The sequence below is a fragment of the Rhipicephalus microplus genome, chromosome 1, assembly GCF_043290135.1.
Source record: "Rhipicephalus microplus isolate Deutch F79 chromosome 1, USDA_Rmic, whole genome shotgun sequence".
Lineage (NCBI taxonomy): Eukaryota > Metazoa > Arthropoda > Arachnida > Ixodida > Ixodidae > Rhipicephalus > Rhipicephalus microplus.
Window position 1 is genome coordinate 189,022,368 of NC_134700.1, and position 21,686 is coordinate 189,044,053.

General features: G+C 47.2%; 1 protein-coding gene across 3 annotated transcripts in view; it reads left to right on the forward strand.

Annotated features, from left to right (window-relative positions):
- LOC119177741 (uncharacterized) overlaps positions 1 to 21,686 on the forward strand; it is a 73,388-nt gene that overhangs the window by 35,487 nt on the left and 16,215 nt on the right. For all 3 annotated transcript variants that reach the window (XM_075888941.1, XM_075888939.1, XM_037428913.2), the window contains exons 6-8: positions 15,595 to 15,657; positions 17,102 to 17,164; positions 19,177 to 19,301. In XM_075888941.1, the coding sequence (XP_075745056.1) occupies positions 15,595 to 15,657; positions 17,102 to 17,164; positions 19,177 to 19,301 (251 nt within the window). The remainder of the gene's footprint in view (positions 1 to 15,594; positions 15,658 to 17,101; positions 17,165 to 19,176; positions 19,302 to 21,686) is intronic.

Here is a 21,686-nt window from a genome sequence, read left to right on the forward strand (position 1 = left end):
ACTCAGTTTCGTGAACGCATCCCAATCTTGAGGACGGATCCCAGCTCCACAGGCTTGTCGCCATAACTTGTCAACTAGCTTTGCTCCTCTCTTCTGACGTTTTTTGGTCTCGGCACTTGTCATGGTTCTGCAACTTGTCAAGAACGGTTCGACAACACACGACACAAGCAAGTGGCCTCGGTTACCCGACAGAACTCCAGACAAAATATAGTACAACATATACCTAGCTGCGTGTCTATCGGAATTTCGTTCCCTCTACATCAAGAGGCACATGTGGGACACACGACTCGTAAATTGAGAATGCAAATTTTTACACGTACAACAACGTAATGAAATAGAATACAACATAAAGTTGGCCCCTTGAGATCACTCTGGACGAGAGCGCTCAGCTAAGGCCGTGATGAGGACAAAATTTTGCCTCGACTCGCCAGCAAAAGATCGAAGGGTGGAGAAGGTACTAACTAAAACGCACAGCTCAATGCGTCTGCATTAGCGTTTAGCTTTCCTTTCTTGTAGCAAACGTCTAAGTTGTGCTGTTGGATTACAGTCGAGCCTGCTTATAATGAACTTGAGCGAGACGCGGCATCCGTTCAGTGTATCCGGAAGTTCGTAGTAAATAAAAAAGTTGGGAGTGAAAACACAAACTTTTCTTGCCCCAAAAAGTCCGTGATGCACGTGTTTCGAAGAGCAGAAGCGATAAAGGCGGTCTTGAGTTCATATAAAGTGGCAGGGTGCTTGTTCGCCGAGACACGTGGCAAAAGCTGCATGAGGCGCGGGCTTTAAAGTTTTGTTGTTCTCGCAATCCCAGTCCTTCAAATCGCTCTCACCACGTGCTTCATTTACAATGCCCCAATCCGTGCACAGATCTGCAGTGTCGGCATCATCATCGGCCGTAATCAAACCATCGCAACAGATGTCCCACCCGCTCTCTCAGGTCGGAGTTCACAATGCGCTGCCACAAATCGTCACCGCAGTGGTTCTGTTCGGAAGCTTCAGGCTCGGCATCGGGCCCGACGTCGACGAAGTCGGCCTCGCGAAAACAGTTGGTGCGCATGTAGCTGTCACGGCCACCCACGAAATATTCACCATCTCCACAGCTGAATACCGGGACGCCCAAAGCAGCGAGTTGGCTGCTAGGTGGTCAACAGCTATGAGCAAGCGCTCCGCAACGCGGCACCTAACACGCGGATTGCGCTCAAGCCAAGCGGTCACACTTTCGATGTTTTGTTGAGCGGCAGGAAAAAGTATGCTAGTCCTCCCGTCGGCCATCATGACTACACACGCACACCAAAAGCGAGCAAGACGTGCACACGCGACACACATTCCAGAACGCGTGGAACAGCTCTGGGCCCGTTTCCAGTCAGAAAACGAAACTAATTCGAGCCAGTGTGGCGGGCGTCGTAAAGCGGTTGAAACAGGTGAAGTCATTTCCTTCCTCCATGGGCGAAGGGTTTGTGATCAAGAGAAGAGAGCAGATTTGCGAGAGAAGGGCAAGAAGTTGCAATAAAGAGACGGGAGGATGTGGCAGGAGGGCGACCTTAAAAACCAAAACACGCGGGAAGGAGGCAGGTTGCGTAGCTTGCTTGAAAGGTCTACAAAACTCGCCCGTAAGAGACTTGGGAGGAGTGCCTACGCACGCAAAAGTCAAAGCACGCCCGCCTGGATCGGTGCATGCGGCGGTGTTCGAAAAATGAGCGGCCGTGGTCAAAAAAATCGTGTTGCGCTGACGGGTTTGCATGGTTCCACGAACTTCGATCTTTCGCGATTCGTTCCGCGCAAATTATAAGCCGTATTCGTGCTTCTGCACTCGCACGGAAGGCTGCTGAGCCGAGGGTCAAGTGAGCGAGAACAAGTTCTAAACGCGAAACGAATCGCGAATTATCAGAGTCGGTGGGGTAGCGTACGCACGTGCATTAGACGCAGACTATCGGATACAGTCGGTGGCCGACAATGTTGGCAAATAGTCTGGTCACTCCAAGTCGGCGACGCTAACGACAGTACCAGCGATCAAAAACAGGGTAGATGGCGACCGGTCTTCGAAAGATCGGTGGCAGTGTGAAAACACAGGCCTCGTCTAGTGATGCGGGGTGCTCAGAGTAGCGGAGGGGGGACAAAAGACGGAGGGGCACGTAACAAAAAGCAGTTGGGGCATGGACGAAGCAAAACAGCTTTCCTTCTTCCATGGGTCGGGGAGAGCGGCAACTAGAGGGTCGCGTAGGCAGGGTCGGCGTTTAACAATAAGAATGTATGGCCACCTCGTTGATGACTGATTGGTGGTCGAAAGTGGTTTCCCAGGAAGTCGGCAGACAGCAGACTCTGTTCGCTGCAACCGATCAGCGGCGCTCGGAGACGTTCGTTGTAAGTGTGATTTTGTGCCATTGAACCAATGTATATTTTCACGGTCAAGCGGATATTGTTAATTTTAAACGAAAGTTCGTTTTAAGTGGGGCTGTTATATGTGGGCTGGACTGTATCATGCTCCACCTCGGTAACCGGCCACTTTGAGGCGTCATGTTATTTAACCAGGTTAGAGGACAGAGGTCCGTTTCGACCAAAAACCTCGAACCGGCGACATAACAGGCTAGCTTTTGAATGGCCCACACGAGATAAGCGTATTCCTTTTCAGAGATACTGTATGCTTCTTCCCTGCACCTCAGTTTTCGACTTAAATACAAAGGTGGCCTTTCGTTACCAGTGCTGTCTTCCGGGCACAAAATAGCTCCAAACTCCAGCATTTTATCGATCTCCACTTTCATGATCTGCTTTTGCACAGGGGAACATCAATACGGCTTTCTACGGATTGGCTCCTCACAAGTTAGCTCGATATTGCCACAGTTCGACCATCGTAGAAGACGCGTGTAACAATTCGCGTTCTTAAAAGCCGCCACGCAAGTAGCAAGAAAGCCGCGTCGTGGAACGCCGTCCTGCACGCGCCACGATGCTACGCCACGGGACCGGCACGAGACTCGAGGACAAGAGGAAGAGACCGACGAAGTTGGAGTCGGCGAGCAAGGGACATTTTGGCTGACCATTTTTAGTTTTGAGTTTACGGGCACAGGTTCACCCTAAATGAATAGTTTATATAGTACCAGGTGCTATATTTATTGGTAACAATCTGGTGGATGTGCTGGGTATGATTCCAAGCCCACCACAGGCAAGGGACAGAAGCCCAGATCCCAGAAGATTGGAGCCAGCAGAATTAACACCTGTGCACCAACGCGCGAGTCGCCGACTACGTGGTGAGCAGCCAGAGTTACGTTTGATGGTTGGGATGAAGCCCGAAAACTTCGTTACGTTTATGTCGCCCTGCAAGATTCTGCACGTACGTGGTTTGAGAACCACGAAGCGTACTTGCTGTCGTGGGATGACTTCCAACGAGAGCTAATCCCAACCTTCCGAACACGGACCGCAAAGATGAAGGCAGAGGCTGCTCTTCACGTGAGGAACCAACGGAATAACGAGAGCGTGGCCATGTACATAGAAGACATGTCACGGTTCTTCCGCTGAGCCGCCCAAAACATGGCCGAAGAGAAGTTGCGGCACCTAATGCGCGGAGGAAAAGAAGAAATTTTTGCTGGCCTGGTGCTTTATCCTCCAAGAACTGGGGCGGAGTTCCGTTGCAAGGCAGCGACAATGGAAAGGACACTACAACAACGTGCGCGACTGTACAACAGAGACTTCAGGGTCTATTCAATCAGGGCGGAGTCAACAACCCTCCCCACCAACGTTGACGTCCTCCGGGAAATGGTGAGGGCTATCGTTAAGGAGGAGCTCCAGAAACTGCAACTCACCTAAAGTCCTCCAGCGATGCCCTCAATCGTGGACATTGTACATAAAGAAGTGCGGCAAGCAATTATTCAACCACAGCCTCCGGTGCCCCACCACACGCATCCGGAACTTCAGCCACAGCTGTCGTACGCGCAAGTCGTACAGCAAGACATCAGACGCCCGAACTTTGCACAAGCTCCCGTTATGCCACCGACCTTTCCTCGCAGTACGCCACCGCCGATGCCAGAAGCGAGACCCCGCAAAAGTGATGTATGGCGCACTGCAGACCGGCGGCCCCTCTGCTACCACTGTGGGGAGGGAGGCAGTTCATCTTTATCGGACATGCCACTACCGTCGGGTCGGGCTACGTGGCTTCCCAGTGAATGCACCCTGCCTTCGTAATGGTGAGCGCCCTTACAAAATCGAAGAATTTTTATCTGCGCTATGCCTCTCCAAACACTCAGGGACATGAATCGCGGTCAATTGCACCAATGCACAATAGGTCGCCAAGTCCACACCCATCATCTACTTTCCCCAGGCGTCGTTAACCAAGCCCGCGACGAGGAAACTAGAACCAGCGACCTGTGGAGGCAGGGCCGCTGATTTTCGGAAAACTGAAAACCCTCCATCGTTAACCGGATCAGACAACGACACTGACACAATGACGGACAAGCGCATTAATGGTGACGTGACATCCGAGCTACAAGTCAGAATCGACGACGTCGAAACCTTATCGTTAATAGACACTGGTGCAGACTACTCGGTAATAGGTAGCATGCTCGCAAAGAAGCTGAAGAAAGTGCTCGCTCATTGGCCCGGACCGCAGACACGCACCGCCGGAGAGCACTTAGTCAGCCCCGTAGGATTGGGCAAAGCGAGAGTGGGAATAAGAGGACATGTGTACGTCTGCAGTTTTATTGTTCTCCCCGAACGTTCCCGTGAGACAATTCTGGGCATGGACTTCCTGCAAGCAAGCAGTGCCATCACCGACTTGCAGAAATCCTAAGTTTCTTTCTCTACAGAGAACGCTGTTGCCATGTGTCATGCGGAGCAACCAATTGTTTCGTCTCTTCGTATTGTGGATGAAGGTGTGACAGTGCCGCCACGTAGCAGCGTGACAGTTTCTGTGAAAAGCGACGTTTTTCGTGAATATGGCGGACTAGCTGATGGAGATATCGAACTGCTACTCACGAAGGGGATACGCGTGGCGAGAGGTCTAGTGAACCTGCGGAACGGATATACAGTAAAAGCTCGTGAATTCGGATTTCACGGGATCGGAAAAACTGTCCGAATTAACCGAATGCCCAATTAACGAATGAACAGGGAAAACAACATTTAAAATCAAGCTGCAGAAGCATACTTTTATTTGTTGAAGTATTTTGTAATTGTCGTCTGCGTTTTCGCGCAGATTCCGGATGACATCACAATTTTTCTTAACTGTTCCAAATGGCCAACAGCATGCAAGCTGTCGGGAGTGTTGAGGCAAGCGTCCTCTAACATTAACAGCGCCTCCGAGACTTCCCGTGAGGTGCGATGAGGTCGCGGCTGTATCTCCTCGCATGATTCTTCATCGGAATCGTGGTCTTCATGGGCGCCCGTGACATCAATAATAATCTCTTGATCGGTCAGGAGACCACTCATGGCGACACCATGATCAATCGCGATGTAGTCCTGAAAGGTCACATCTGTGTGAAGGACAGCATCGAAAGTCGGGCAGTCATCGTCGGTGGACTCGGTCGGTGGACTCTGCCGCTTTTTCGGCGTTGCCATCACTGTAGCGCACGATGGTGGTGGCATGCAAATACGCTCACAATCGAAGAAAAAGATAACTCCGCAAGAAGAGATGGTTTCGACGCGACAACACAAGGGAAAATGGCGTCGGAGGCGCTGAGTGGAGAAGAAAGAAGACGCCGACTTTCGGTGAAGCTGCGATCGCCCCCACTAGTTGATGATGATGGCGATGCCACTCAGGTTTCGGTTTCACTCCAGTAGTGCCAGCGCTGCTTTATCACTCCTTTGTGTAGCAGCAGCCATCAGCATTTGTCCGAATTAAGCGGTGCGGAGCCGAATTTCAACGAAATAACGAAGGTTTGGTCCCATAGATTAACATGCACTTTGGCCGGGACCAATAGAGCCGTCCGATGTATCCGAATTTCTGAATTAATGGGTGTTGAATTAACAAGCTTTTACTGTACTGATGTGCTATTGACTAACTTTACCAACGAGGTACAGCATGTGGCGAAGGGAGCAGCCATAGCATCACTTCATGACTACGTACAAGTCTCAGATGTTTGCACCATAGAAAAAGTATCAACAACGCCCTCAACAGTGGACAGTGTCCCCGAGAAAATAGATATTGACCGAGAGCTTTCATCTCTGCAGAAAGACCAGATTGTGGAGTTGATCAAAGAATTCGCAGAGTGTTTTTCCTCTTCATCGAAAGTCGGACGTACTCCTGTAGCAAAGCACCGCATTTTAATCGAAGGGCATGTTAGACCAGTATGTCAGCATCCATACAGAGTAGCTCCGAAAGAAAGGAAGGCGATAAAGAAGCAAGTACAGGAGATGCTCGACAACGATGTCATACAGCCCCCCAAAAGCCCATGGGCATAGCAGGTAGTACTTGTGAAGAAGTACAACACCATGGGGTTTTGTGTTGATTACAGAAAACTCAACCTCGTCGCAAAGCGGGACGTGTACCCACTCCCACGAGTCGACGATACATTGGGTAAACTGCACAATGCTCACTTTTTTTCATCGTTAGACCTAAAGAGCGGGTACTGGCAAATAGAAGTCCACGAACGAGGTCGCAAAAAGACGGCGTTTGTGACACCTGACGGACTCTATGAGTTCAAAGTACTCCCATTTGGTTTGTGTTCTGCTCCCGCTACCTTCCAGAGGATGATGGACACTGTGCTCTCCGGCCTCAAATGGCAGTCATGCCTTGTCTGTCTTGATGACGTAGTAATTTTTTCCGCTACGTTCGAGCAGCACGTACAGAGATTGAGAATGGTACTGGACACTATTCGCATGGCTGCACTTACGATCAAACCCGAAAAGTGCCATTTTGTATTCCGGAAGCTTCGGTTCCTCGGGCACAGTGTAAGCTCTCACGGTGTCCGCCCAGACCTGGTAAGATCACTGCGGTTTGAAATTTCCCAAGGCCCAGAGACAAAAAAGCTATGCGACGTTTCCTGGGGCTTTGTGCTTACCATAGGCGCTTCGTTGAAGACTTCTCCAAGACTGCGGAACCACTGACACTGCTTACGAAGGAAGGTGTGCCATTCATCTGGCACCAAGAGCAAGAAGACGCCGTCTCTGAGTTACGACGGCATTTGCAGTCACCTCCCATCTCGCTCATTTTGATGAAGATGCCAAAACAGACATTCATTCGGACGCCAGCGACGTTGGCCTCAATGCTGTTCTTGTTCAGTGGCAGAACGGGGAAGAAAAAGTTATTGCTTATGCAAGCCGCACTCTGTCGAAAGCTGAGTAAAATTATTCAGCTACCGAAAAGGAATGTCTGTCAGTTATATGGGCCGTCAGTAAGTTCCATCCATATTTATACGGTAGACCATTCCGAGCTATCAGTAACCATCATTCATTGTGTTGGCTTGTGAACCTCAAGGATCCTTGCAAAAGACTTGCTAGATGGAGCTTGCGTCTACAAGAATACGACATCACCATAGTCTACAAGTCTGGCCACAAGCGCAATGACGCGGATTGCTTGTTACGAGCACCAGTACAGACCTCATCTCCTGAGCATGAACATGACTCTGCATTTCTTGGAGCTGTGAATGTGTGTGAGATGGCTCATTATCAGCGAATGAACCCAGAATTGCTTCTGCTCATTCAATACTTAGAGGGGAAGCAAGTCGAAGTACCGCAAGTTTTCGTCCGTGGACTACGTTCCTATGTCCTCCGCAACAATGTTCTCTACAAGAAAAACTTTCAACAGACCGGTGAAACGTTCCTACTGCTGATACCATCATCACTGCGAGCGGAAATTTTAGAAGCGTGTCATGATGACCCAAGGGCAGGTCACTTGGGCATTAGTAGGACTTTGGCCAGTAATATCTCTGGCGGATTCTTGCCAAAATTGATGGATTCAGTACAGCATTATGTCAGATTATGCCAAGAATGCCAAAGACACAAAGTACGGCCCCTAAAGCCAGCAGGTCTTTTGAAACCAATAGAGCCACCGAAAGTCCCATTTGAGCAGGTCGGAATGGATTTGCTAGGACCATTTCCTATGTCATCGTTCAGGAAGCGCTGTATAGTTGTAGCAACCGACTACATCAACCGGTATGGCGAGACGTCATCTCTCACAAAAGGAACGGCAAATGAAGTGGCTCAGTTTTTTGTGACCCAGATAGTGCTGCGACATGGCGCACCTAAAGTCCTTATAACTGACAAAGGAACTGCGTTCACTGCCAGGCTAATACAGTCTGTCATGAAACTAACGCACAGCGACCACAGAAGAACTACCACGTACCATCCGCAAACTAACGGGTTAACGGAAAGGCTGAACAGGACGCTTGATGACATGATCGTAATGTACGTGGACGTCGAGCATCGGACTTGGGACACCATATTACCATATGCTACATTTGCATACAATACCGCAGTACAAGAGAAAACCCACTTTACGCCATTTCAACTTGTTCATGGTTGGACAGTAATAACGACATTAGACGCGATGCTGCCTGTCTACAGCACGAATGAAGAGAACCCCAACATCAGCGAATATGTAGAAAGGGCACAAGAGGCGCGACAACTAGCACGGAACCGCATCATTCAACAGCAGGACGTCGACACGCACCGTTACAATCTAAGACGAAGGCATGTTCAGTACTCCCCTGGAGACCAATTGGGGGTCTGGATGCCTGTACGTGCACGTGGCCTATCAGAAAAGTTTATGTGGCGCTATTTTGGCCCTTCCAGGGTTCTTCGTCAGCTAGGCCCATTAAACTACGAAGTGATCCCTGAAGGTCAAGTATCCACAACACGACGCAGGAATCTCCCGTAAGTTGTACTTGTAGGACGGATGAAACCGTATTACGACAGGAACTGAACGGGTGAAGTGACTCACATCGTCTAACACAAGGATAAGTCCTATTGTTTAGAAAATGTCAGCAGGCTCTACGCATCGGGACGATGCGTACTAGGAGGGGGACTAATGCCACCGTTGAACCATCACAAAAGACGCGTACAACAATTCGCGTTCTTAAAAGCCACCACACAAGTAGCAAGAAAGTCGCGCCATGGAACGCCGTCCTGCACGTGCCACGATGCTACGCCACGGGGCCGGCACGAGACTCGAGGGGCAGAGGAAGAGACCGACGAAGTTGGAGTCAGCGAGCAAGGGACATTTTGGCTGACCATTTTTAGTTTTGAGTTTACGGGCACAGGTTTGCCCTAAATAAATAGTTTATATAGTACCAGGTGCTATATTTATTGGTAACAATATAGTGTTCAATCATTGTTGCGTTTCGGAGATGGTCCAAAAACACGTCTTTAAACTCTGAAACAATCCTTCTAAAGTCGTCCTTCTGGACCTCACTTGACCTAAGCTCTAGGTTCAACTGCTCCAAGATTACCTCCGATCCCCATTCGATTACATTACTAGAGGTCAAAATTTCTGCTCCCTCTTCCTCTGAAGTATTCAAAAGCAGATTTACAGCCGCTTGACATTGAACGTATGGTTTCATCAAGTTACTGTGGTAAATTTTGTTCGGCCGCCTTCCTAATTTCACTTCATAATTGGTATCGGAAAGCTTCGATGCTACTTTGGCAAGCCCTTCCCAATGAACCTCAAGTTTGTTCTTTTTGGACGGCCGCAACAGCAATACCTGACTACCTACTTCAAAGGTGCGTTTCTTCACCGATTTGTTGTAGTACTCCTTCGACAACACTTGTGCAGCCTTCATGTGGCTTTCTGCAAGATCTTTCCTTTTTCCAAGCCTCTGAAGGAGGTCTAGAACATACGCAACTACATTAGGGTCCTCATCGAATCTCTCCCAGGACTCTCGTAGCATTCGCAATGGTGTTCTCAAACTCCTACCATACACAAGCTCTGCAGAGCTAAAACCAGTGCTCTCATGAGGAGCAGATCTCAAAGCGAACATAGCAAGAGGAATACACACTTTCCAGTCGCATTTGTGCTTGTAGCAAAGGGCTCTCAGTATCCGTTTCAGAACGGAATGCATAGACTCTAGCGGATTAGATTGCGGGTGATGAATCGAGCTGTGCTATACTTTTATTTCACATTTATCCAAAGAGGTAGAGGTAAGGCAGCTGGCGAAGACACTACCGTTGTCGCATTGGATTTCAGAAGGAAATTTGACGCGCACAAATATAGATAGCAGTGCATCCACGACACGAGGGAAATTGAGCTTTTTAAATGGTATCGCTTCGGGAAATTTTGTAGCTACACATAGGGCCGTCAGGATGTACTGACAGCCTTGCCTTGACTCTGGAAATGGCCCGACGATATCAATTACTAGACGCCGAAAAGGTTCTGTTATAATTGGCACAAGCTTCCTGGGTGCTTTCCACTTGTCCGTGGATTTCCCCGCTCTCTCACAAGTGTCGCATGAGCGTACAAAGTCTTCGATATCCTTCCAGCGTTTCGGCCAATAAAACTCAAGGGAAACTCTAGCGTTGGTCTTTTTTTATGCCAAGATGCCCTCCCATGCGTTTTCGTGCACCAGTTCTAATAGTTGGTGAGGATACTTTTGTGGCACCAAGAGCTGCTCATTCATACTTACGATCTTGCACATTTTTGTAGCTCGATACAGAAGCCCTGTTTTCTAAAAAAAAAACATTCTTTTTCTTTCTTTCCAAGTTTGCGCTTTTCGTTAGCGCTTTAATCAAGAGGTCGTCACGCTGCTCTCGAATGACCGTTCCTCGATCAATTCTCGACAGCTCACTCAACTTTCCGCTACAGGTGAAAGCGTTGCACCCCTTTTGGTCTCGTCCAATGGCGTCATATCTCCTCCACAGACAGAGACGGCTTCTGGGACGGGCGGCTCGAGTGACTCATCCAGAGAATTACCGGTCCGAGGCACCATCGCATCGCTGCCAAGGTCACGCAGATCAGCCTCTTTAGCAGGTGGTGTTTCACTACACTAAACGAGATCAAGTTCCTGCGAAAGCTTCCCCGCTTGCTATCGCGTGAGGGCCATGTACGCTAAGTTGGAGAACGATTTACCCTGCTTTTTGAGAAGCTGCTCAGAGTTATTAGAAAAAAGATATGGAAAACGATCGGGAAGCGCGGCAGACGCAGCCGCTTTGGTGCTAAGCTTACCGAATGGGCCTTCATTGACAACCGTAGCAGTTGGTAAGCAAGCACTCTGCTCCTCGGCGACTTGGCTGATCCACGCGCATTCTCCTGTAAAGTCGTCTGGAGAAACAAAGGATGGACAACATCTATGGTTGTCGCTGATTCTCGAAGTGCTCGACACGTTTTCCCATTCAGACTAATTTCTTGGAGATACGGCTCTAACAACCGCATGTTCTTTTCAGATTCTCTGATTGTTGCGAAAGCAAACTTTTGCTTACAGTTTACCATGATGTGCCCTTCCTTTTTGCAGTTGTAGCAGATTAGTGGCTTCCGTGATTCAAACGCCCGTGTGTTATCAGTGCGTTGTTTAGGAACCTAACTCGATTTCTTCGCTTCCGTTTGCCCTTCCCCTACAGTGTCCTTCGCAACAGACGGGCCCTTCCTGAAATAGCGATGCGGAGTTCGTTGCCGTTAATCAGATTTCTTTGAAAAGCCTTCTTTGCTTTCATCTTTTTCAACGCGCACTGCCCTGCTATGCAACTTTCGGCAAGTATAATACTCCTCAGCTAACTCTGCTGCCTTGATAAACTGTACTTCACCAAGTTTGTCCTGCAGCCAGAGCTTGACATCATCCTCGATGCAGTGGTGGAATTGCTCCGATGCAATGCATTCTACCACTTTATCGCGATCGTCATAAACACCTTCGCCCTCGAGCCATTCGATTCAATCGGCTTTAAGACGAAACGCGAAGTCAACGTGCGACTCATTCCTCTTTTTTGCATATCGGAACCTTTGCCAGAAAGCCTCGGGTGACAACTTATGACGTCTCAAAAGCACTTTCTTAACTTCGTCGTAGCTCTCAAACGCTTTTCTCAACAAGCACGTTATCATGGCGGACACTTCGCTGGGAAGAAGAGCTAACAGGTTCTGCGCCCAAAGAGACCGCTCGAAGTCATTTCGCTCACAGACGTGTTTGAACTTGACAAGATACTTCGCCATGTCCTCGCCTTCTACGAACGGTGGCAGTTGGTCCCGAATTCTTTGACCGCTGACCTGAACCGTCGCAGAAGCTATGCTAAGTGCCTGCGAACATTGTAGGATTGCCAGTTCTATTCCCTTCAACTCAAGGTGCTCCTGTCTCTCAGCATCTTCACGGCGTTCTCGCCTTTCAGCTTCTTCACGTTCGCAAACTTCTTGCTATTCAGCCTCCTCACGGCGTGCTTTGATATCCGCCCAGGCCTCATAGACTTCCTCAGCCGTCACCCCTTCATTCTTTATGATGATCTCAAGGATCGCTTGCTTTCGTCTCGCACGGCCCAAAGTAAGGCCAAGTTCCTCACGAATTTCGATGAGTTCCTTCACTTTAAGGTTCTCCATCGTTCACACTAGCCTCCTGCTGTTTGCCCCTGTTAAGAATTTACTTGCCGTACCCACTATGAGTCGACTAGCCCGACGCACAAGCAATTTTTAACACTGCCGTGCTTACACCCTCCGCATTAACTTTGGTTTCAAAGTGCTCCGACTTGGCTTTAAACGATCAAAGCTCACTCTAATGCTTCATACAGCCCTCCTCTAAACTACTATAACCTGTGCTAGAGTAGTCTGGTGAACTGAGGGGAAAACATCAGGCACTCACCGCGTCATTGTCGCTGGCGCCGGCCGATTCCGCAGCTGCCATCCACTGTTACAAGGCGCGCCGCTGCCGAAGTTACAAAGGGCGCCACGAAACTCGCTGCTTACAGTGACACCGGCCGCGCCGACAGCGAAAGGTTTCGAAGCGACGAAATATCTTCTCTATGACGCATACGTCTGCTGCTGGCAACCCGCCGCTGGGCTTTTTTTATAGGCACCGGGTGGACCTTTACGTCGCCAACGTCCAATCAGAAGTGCTGCTGGCCATAATGTCAGATTGTAGCAGTCGGGAATAGTCGCTAGGTTGCGTCTTGATCCTCAATTCCGGAGCCAGCCGCTGCTCTGGGTTGCACCCAAGGACGAGTGATGTTGCGATGCATTGCGTAAGACTCGCCTGACTGGATGGCGCCGCTTGCATGACGTCAGGCGGGCTCGCTTGCTGGCCGTGACACAAATTGCCTTTGCAGAGACAATGACGTTCGATGTGAAGTCCCGAGCGTAACAACGCGCCCTAACTTTTCTGCCCTCCATGCTTGGCAGCCATCAACACGAATGGCTCTTGGACCATTCCACGTTCTGTGCTCTTAATGTGAAGAGGCTACGAAAATAGCATGTCTTCTTGGTGTGCCCGTACTCTCTTATACCAGCATTTCATAGTTCTGCAGTATCAGTTTCAAAAGGTTAGCTGCCAGCCTAACCACGTATAACATGTCAATTTGTTGCTATCGCATTCATTGCTTTGTGAATGTGGTACAACTGCAATTTTTTTTACTTGGTAGCCGCTGTGGGAAAAGAAAAATGTGCTCAAAATAAATAGTGCTGGTGTCTGGTTCTAGGAAAAAACTAGCATAACATAATCGAGTTCATGCACGTATTCTTGTTCATTTCGTCATTCTGCTCCGCTATGCAGTGCCTATCGACTCTGCGGTGGACGCCTGTGTGATCAGGTTTAACAAATGGGGAGCTTTACACTACAGTCCACTGTTACAAGGAGCAATATTCATGCATGTCACTAGTCTGTGAAGAGGTGTCAGAACTCTCAACCAGCAGTAGCTTTATGCAAACCAAATTTACTATGCTTCTGTAAAATAGAGAAATCTAAGCATTGTGCACGCACGTGCTACCTTTAACATTGAAAGTGTCTGCACATATCTAAAAAAGGCAGTTAAATCGCAAGGGGGAAATATGAATGGGATAGCAACAAAGTTTAGATCTGATTTCACGCAACTCTACTTAAGACCAATGTGAGAGAGTGTGGCCACTCCAGGGTGAGCAGCATTTTCCGCATGGCTATCACAGCCTCCTCGTGGTGAGAGTACAGCACATAGAAGTGTATGTGCACCGCCCGCTGATGGCTGCTGAGCTGGTGCTCATGCCAGGCATCGTTGGCTGCGCCATTAAAAGCAAAGTTCACAATTGCTACTCAAGCGACACCCCTACACCTGTTGCATTCCTGTAGAAGCCGAAAAGATGTGGATGTTTCGCGCAACGAAAGGGTAGCGCTCTCCTTGACCCCATCCCTCATTATTTCATCGCATGAAACAGCCAAACCTTTGTGGCTTGTTCTGGAACGTTAACCAGCTAGTCCAGCAAAGAGTACTCCTTGACCCCCTCACGTCTTTTGATGCTCATTCAACCAAACAATGAGTTTCCTCCTTTCTTCGACGAGCGGCCTCCCAAGTGGGTTGATATTATGGCAAACTCCTTTTGAATGACGAGAAGGGCTGGCTCATTTCATCTCTGCTTCAGCCACATTGATTGTCACTGCTCGCGCGATTTCGCACACGGGTTGAACATACGATGCACATGGAGATATTTTGTCAATCTGGACTTCAGACGAGACATTACAGCGAAAATAAAAACCTGTCGAGAGTGATCGCTATTGCAATAATAAGGCTATTGCACAATCTTGCTTAGTGTTTGAAAAAATTCAGCATTCGACAAATGTTGCCTTACAAGTGCAGCCCGTATGCGGTGGTCTTGTTGTTATGGCGCTCGACTACTAACTCGAAGGCCGCAGGGTCGAATCTCGGCTGCAGCTGCTGCAATTTTGATGGAAGCAAAAATGTTGTAGGCCAGTGTACTTAGATTTAGGTGCACTATGAAGAACTCCAGGTGGTCGAAATTTCCGGAGCCCTCCACTATGCTGTATCGCAAAATGAAATAGAGGTTTTAGTAAATCTCGGATATTATATTTACAAGTGCTGTGTACGGGGCTACATCTTTTCTTAACGTTCTCTCCGAGTGCTCTAAGCTTGCTCAAAAAGACCTTTATGGCTGCTCTAAGCCTGCTCCAAAATGTCTTTCTGGATGCTCGGAGCCTGCTACAAAAACACTTTTGCCTGTTCCCAAATCCATGTACCCTGTTCCGCCCCCCGAGTTCAGTACACCCACTACTGACAGGAATACGAAATGCCGGTGTCAATAACGCCTGGAAACTTCATGAGCGCCTGTAACGGTAAGAGCTCAAAAAAAGACATAACTGCCCTTGAAAATGAAGCATTACTTAACCCATGCCTCTTTTAGGCTTTGCATGCCTACTAAAGCCCAGTTACACTTCACTGTTAACCAATGAAAAACATTAGTGGTGAAAAATAACTGCAATGCGAGAGAAACATTTCATGTTACACCACACACCATGCCAGACACGACTGTAAGTCATTCATTCTAAGCATGATGTCATCAAAGCGTTTAACACAGCACAAATATCTGATTTGAGCATTATGAAGTGAATGGCTCCAGCAACAAAAAAAAAATCTTGCATTTACTGTGGGTTCTCGAGACATACCATAACATACAGCTTAGTGAAGTTGTATATGATAGTGATATTGCAACGCTGTCGTGCTTGATAGAGGCTTTGGGTATACCTAGTCTGAAACTCCTGTATAAAGACATTAATTTTTATGCAGGAGCACATCTAAAGACAAGTGTTCAGCTGAGAAGGATGCTCCTGCGAGTGTTGGCAAAGCTGGGCAAGTACACTTTTTTTTTTCTAAGTAAATGGCTCTAGCAACAAAAAATGCTTAAAGTATTGTACAGCAAACTCTCAATAAATGGAACCTGAAGGGACCGGTAAAATATGTTCCATTCAACAGGAGTTCGGTTTACTAAGAGAACATACCGAATATACTCGCGTAATCCTCGCACTCGCATAATTCTCGCACCCCTCACATCGCCCCAAAAAAAATAAGATTTTTTTTCCTTGAGTAATTATCGCACCCCCGAAAACTACCGCAATAATGTCGTCTGCTCGTTCCAGCAATTGATGATGATAGCGCGCACCATCTGGCGCGATCTCTTAAGTATCAGAGTACTATTGCTCGGAGATCCAATCCAAGCCAAGCCGAAATGGCCAGTGCGTGTTGCGGCCTGTTTTGTGTGTTGTATCAGTAATCTCGGCACGTTATGGGGCGATACTGAAGCCACACTGCTGCTTCAAGTTGCAAGTGATAGATCATGCGCTAAACAATGGCAACAGGGCTGCCGGTAGGCCCTTCGGAGCCTACGAGTTTTGTGTTCGCTACTGGTGACGGCAGCTGAAAGCCACCAAGACGCGTTGGACCTGTCGTGTGCCTAAAACTGGGATTGATGGTGTAGTGAACGAGTGACGTGCCTCGCACTCACGGGTAGCGGTGGCATACTCTCCTTTTTATTAGACGTTCCACAAATATATACAATCACAAGGACCCAGTGTCGCCAACTCAAACACCGAAACCGAAACTACTATATACAGGATACAACATATGCTAAACTTTATTTCTTCAGAAGGGAACTGTGGACGATTCTGTTAAATAATCAGCCCAATGCTGACGTCCTACGCTTGCTTTTTGAGGGTTCCTGTTGAGCCCAGACCGCTACCGCTACGCCCGCAACGCCCACAAGCTTCGCGTATGGTATTCTAATTCTCGACTATTTGCTTCCACTTTTTGTGTCTGAAATAAATCTTGCCTTGTGTTGAACCTCTGCTTTTATATTTGAGGTAAGTTCTAATTATTTACTTCTTAAAGCTTGCTGTAAGGTGCTTTTGAGAGAATTCCGATTTGCGGCCACTTGGTTTTCTTTTTCGCTTTCTGCGTTTTTGTAGAAAGTTTTCCCCACGTAATTCTCGCACCCCCCAACTTTGCATCTGTTTTCTGGCAAAAGTGCGAGGATTATGCGAGTAAATACGGTAGGTACACAATACAAGCCCAAAACCAAGCATAGCAGAAGAAATAGCTTCGTTAAGCAGTAGTTCCGTTTAACAGATTTCCATTTACTGAGAGTCTTCTGTATTTGCTGTGAGTTCTCAAGATACCATAACATACAGCTTAGTGAAATTGTATATGATAGTGATATTGCAAGGGTGTTGTGCTTGATAGAGGCATCGGGTAATACCTAGTTTGAAACTCCTGTATAAAGGCACTAATTTATATGCAGGAACGAGAAAAAAGAGCAGTTACCACCTAAGAAGGATGCCCTTGCCAGTGTTGGCAACATTGAGTAAGTACACTTTTCTTAATGCAATTGCAGCGTTCACCGAAATAGCATCAGTGTAAAATTGCAAAAGAGCGGCTTTTGCCGAGTTCTATTTGACCTATTGAACATGTTTGTAGTGCATGGCACTGTGTAGTTAAGTTCTCTCCGCAGAGGCTTCACTAGAGATGCGAACTCAAAAGAACTATCTGCGCTTAGATTTTTTGAAGGAGTGTGCTCAGGGCATGCGTGTGTACAAATGGACACGTAAGTGAACTTGGAGAATATTGTTGGCCATCATGTGCAAATTTACAACAAGGCAGTCTCGCGGTAGAAACGGCAGGAAACTACAGTGTGAACCAAAGGTGCGAACGAGCACAAGCAAATTCCTCTTTTCAACCCTCCCCTTTATGCACAAACGCACAATCTTCAATGTGGCAGTTCAAACAAAAGTACAAATTTGCATCGCAGCACATCCCTAAAAGAATGCTAGGTGGCTGTGAAAAGTTACATCTTGTGGCTATATACTTTTAGGCAAGACACGAATGGAAGTTTACATGATATTCGTTGTGTAGCTTGTACAGACATGAACAGTTGCAATTGAATGTTATGAGGGGAGGAAGGCTAGAGAGATACTTGCTACTGAACAATACGTCACAAGCTGTATTCTAAAGCATTGGTGGCTACACTCTTATAAGAGCTGCTCGCTAGAGTGCTTGGGTCTTTATCTTTAAATTCACGTTACTGAACTCTGGATGGTCAGAATAATCCAGAGCCTCCATGAGAGTGTCACTTCATCATAACTAGCATTTGACGCAAAATGCTGTTTGAATTTTTTTCATTGGTAGATTCTACCAGTGGAATCTCAGTCGGTGAGCTTTATAACAGAACAGAGCAATCGCCCTAACAGTGGGACACTCTGAAAAGCGAGTTTACTGCATGAACTTTCTCGAAACACCCACTTTAGGCAACACTCCAGAATGAGTAAACGAAACATTTAGCTAAACCTCTGGCCGTTGCCTATCCCAATAAAGCACCTGTCACCAGCTTTAAGCATTCAAAACAAGCAAGAAGCAGGGATCGTTTCATAGTGACTGAATCTGCAAACTGTGAAATGCCTGCATGATGCAAGAAGAGTCAAAATTTTAAACTGAATGTGACTTTTTCTCTTTTTAGTATTTGCACTTTGGGAGAGAGTGAAAGATCACGTGTGTGCATGCATATGTTACTGACCGTGGCATTTTACTTGAGTTCTTTATTTCATCGGAGTGCTTGTGATGCTGTTTCCGCCTGTGCGTTTAGATGTAAAGAGAACGAAAACAGAAAAAAAGGTGGCATGGTACCTCGAGTCAACACATTTAGTTGCTCTCTCTCCTCCCGCAATCAAGAGAATTTGAAAGAGCTACACCGCATGCCATTTTATTGCTATGACATGATACATCCTGTGAAAACAAAAGTTGCTTCTACGAGTGCTTATTGATGTAAAAAAATAGTTACATAGTTAGGGCGCCTGCCAGGGTATTTTTGAAGGTGTATATAGTCTGTCGTGGTGGATCAGTGCTTATAGTGCTTGGCTGCTGACCCAAACGTTACGGGTTCAATTCGAGCTGTGGTGCTCGGATTTCGGTGGAGGCCAAATGGTAGAAGCTTGTGTACTGTGCCATGTTGGCAAGTGTTGAAAATCTCCACATAGACGAAACTACCGGAGCCCTCCACTACGGCATCCCTCCTGATCGTGTGATGGTTTCGGAACGTAAAACCTCGGATAATATTATGAAGGCGTAGCTGGTTGATGTTTTCATAACAAAAAACAGGTACTCATTTTTTTCTCTTTGTTTCCCTGTGTTTATTGATGTATTTTTCTTTATTTTCTATGTACTTGCCCCCCTTAATGCCTTATTGAGCCCTGGAGGGTGTCATGAAATAAACACAAAGAAATTTCTTGTGAGCATTATTTTAACTGTTGCAGCTACACAACAAACGACCCTTTGTGAGAACAAGTCCCATCTTTGTGCTTTCTCGTGTCAATTGCTTATCAGGTCAGCCAGCCAGGACACCAAACTTGGTGGCTCAAGACGAAGGCATCTGGCCAGCAAGGAAAACAAGCCACCTGTAGAGTCTCGTAGCTCTACCAAGTCGAATGCCTTGTCCAACCAAAAAGAAGGTAGTTGGTTTTCATATTCTTGTTTTTTTTTTTTTGTAGCCTCAGAACCATGCCGTTGCAGTAAGGTAGAAACGTTGGCGAGTTGGCACTGATGCACGTTGTAAAGAATTGGCACGAGTAAGACTGAGCACAAAAATTCTATTCTATTCTTGTACTGTATCTTGCAGCATGGATTTTTTAAAACATGCCTTCGTTGATGTCACAACAACCCTAAATATGTAATAACGTCTACCAGGTTGTTCACTAACCTTTTATATTTTCAGTTACCAAAATAATAATCCACATATTTTATACTTACTTCTATGAATAACTTTTGTTACTCACTGTTCTTAGCTTCCTAGTTAATCAGGCATAGGTAGTCGCACATTTCTGAATATGAAGCTCTCTGCTACTGGAGGCATTCAGCATTCCACTGCAACAGATACAGCAGGATAGCTTGATGAAAGTTGAACTGTCCTAATTTTGTGTATCAATGCTCATGACGGAACAGATTCCACAGCTTCCAGAAAAGTCCTTACTACATGAAAGAAATGAAGTGTCCAGAAATACCGTATTTACTCGATTCTACCGCGCCCTCGATTGTAACGCGCACCAGATTTCCACCGCGAAAAAAAAAAAAAACGTAAGACATCGATTGCAACGCGCACCCATTTTTCTCGCTGGCCCGCACGATCACACCACTCGAAAAAAGAACTCCTTTCGGGAGCGTCTTCCATTTAAATATGAGGTACGGGCGAAGCTTGTGCCCATCTGACGTGTAACAGAGCATTGCCGTCACTGTAGTTTTACCGTGGACCGATGTCAGCACGCGAACTTGCTTTGCCCCCTTCTTCTCGACGGTTGTGGTGCCAGGCATGTCGAAGTAAAGAGGCGTCTGATCGGCATTCCCGATTTGCCCAAGCATATAGCTGTTGTTGCGCCGCAAGTTTAGGACGAACCTCTGAAAACTGTGAAGCCTTTTTATCGTACTCCTCCGCAAAACTTTTCGCATATGCATGTTCCCCTTCGGAGGGAAAAGCCTTTCCTCTTCATAAAGTTAGGCAGCACCTGCTCGCTTTAAACTGGCTCCGCATTAGACCTTTTTCTAAGACTAATTGCATAGCCCGCACTTGGAGCAGTTCTGTCGTCACGGGCTGTGCCGCTCGCTGCTCAAGCACATACTTGCCGAGACGCTCTTTAATTTGCAGAAACCGACCCTGCTGTGGTCCACTGAAGCCCTTGCGTGAAGCTTTGCTGTCGACAATCTTCTGCTTTTGTTTCCTCCAGTCTCGCACGCACGTTTCGGGAACTCCGAACGACCGTAATGCGGCCCAATTTCCGTCCGTTTCTGCACACGCCATGACTTTTCTTTTAAAAGCGGCATCGTGGTGCACTCGAGTTTTTGGAGTCGGCCCTTCCACGCCGTCGATGCTAATGCACTACTAGATGACAGACTCCTCAGCACACGTACGAAGTGCCGCACATAAGAAACACATAGGCAGAAATGGCCGACACGCCATTCCGACGCACGTAGGGGGCGGCCATTTTGGATTTGCCGATGGCAATAGATTGACCGTAATTTTTTTGTTCGAACTCGATTCTAACGCGCATGTGATTTATGAACTCGCTTAACCGGAAAAAAGATGCGCGTTAGATTCGAGTAATTACGGTACACATAACATGAACTCCCTCAAAGCTAGCAGATATCATCTTACTGCGCGTATCCCTGCAGAGGAAATTGAAAACAATTGGCATGGTGGTCTGGTGGTTATGATGCTTGATTGAACCAAAGGTCAAAGGATCGAATTCTGGCTTTGGTGGCCAGGTTTTGATAGAGGCAGACCGCTATAGACCTGTGCTCTCTATGTGCATGTTAAATAACCAGAGGTGGCTGAAATTTCCGGAGCCTTCCACTATTAGCCCCGAAAACGAACACTGGCATTACTACTGTCGTGATGACGTGACATCACAGCAAGGACGTGCCTGTTTCGCCGCCGCTTTTCGTTCTTTTGAGTAATCTTTGCGTGGCCGCCTTTCAGAAATACGGGGTGATTAGGTACTCCTCAATTTCGCGATGCAAATCTTGCAAGGTACCAGATGGAAGCTTGCATATCTAGTCAGTTATTCAACTCTTTTGTGGCTGTGAGAAATTTGGCCGTTTTTGGGTAGCCCTGGAAACGTTTTTTATGGCCCCCAAAGTTTCTGATGTTGATGTTGTATCCAATTCTACAACAAGGAGCTATCTTTCAAACAGGGTCACTTTGAAACCATAAATTTATTAACAGTAGCACGAAAAACCATCAACACTGCTCTGAACATGGTAAACATAAAAAATTTATTTTAAGCTCAAGGATCGCACACAATTATCCTGTAAATATGTAAGTGCTATAAATGCAAAAATTTTTT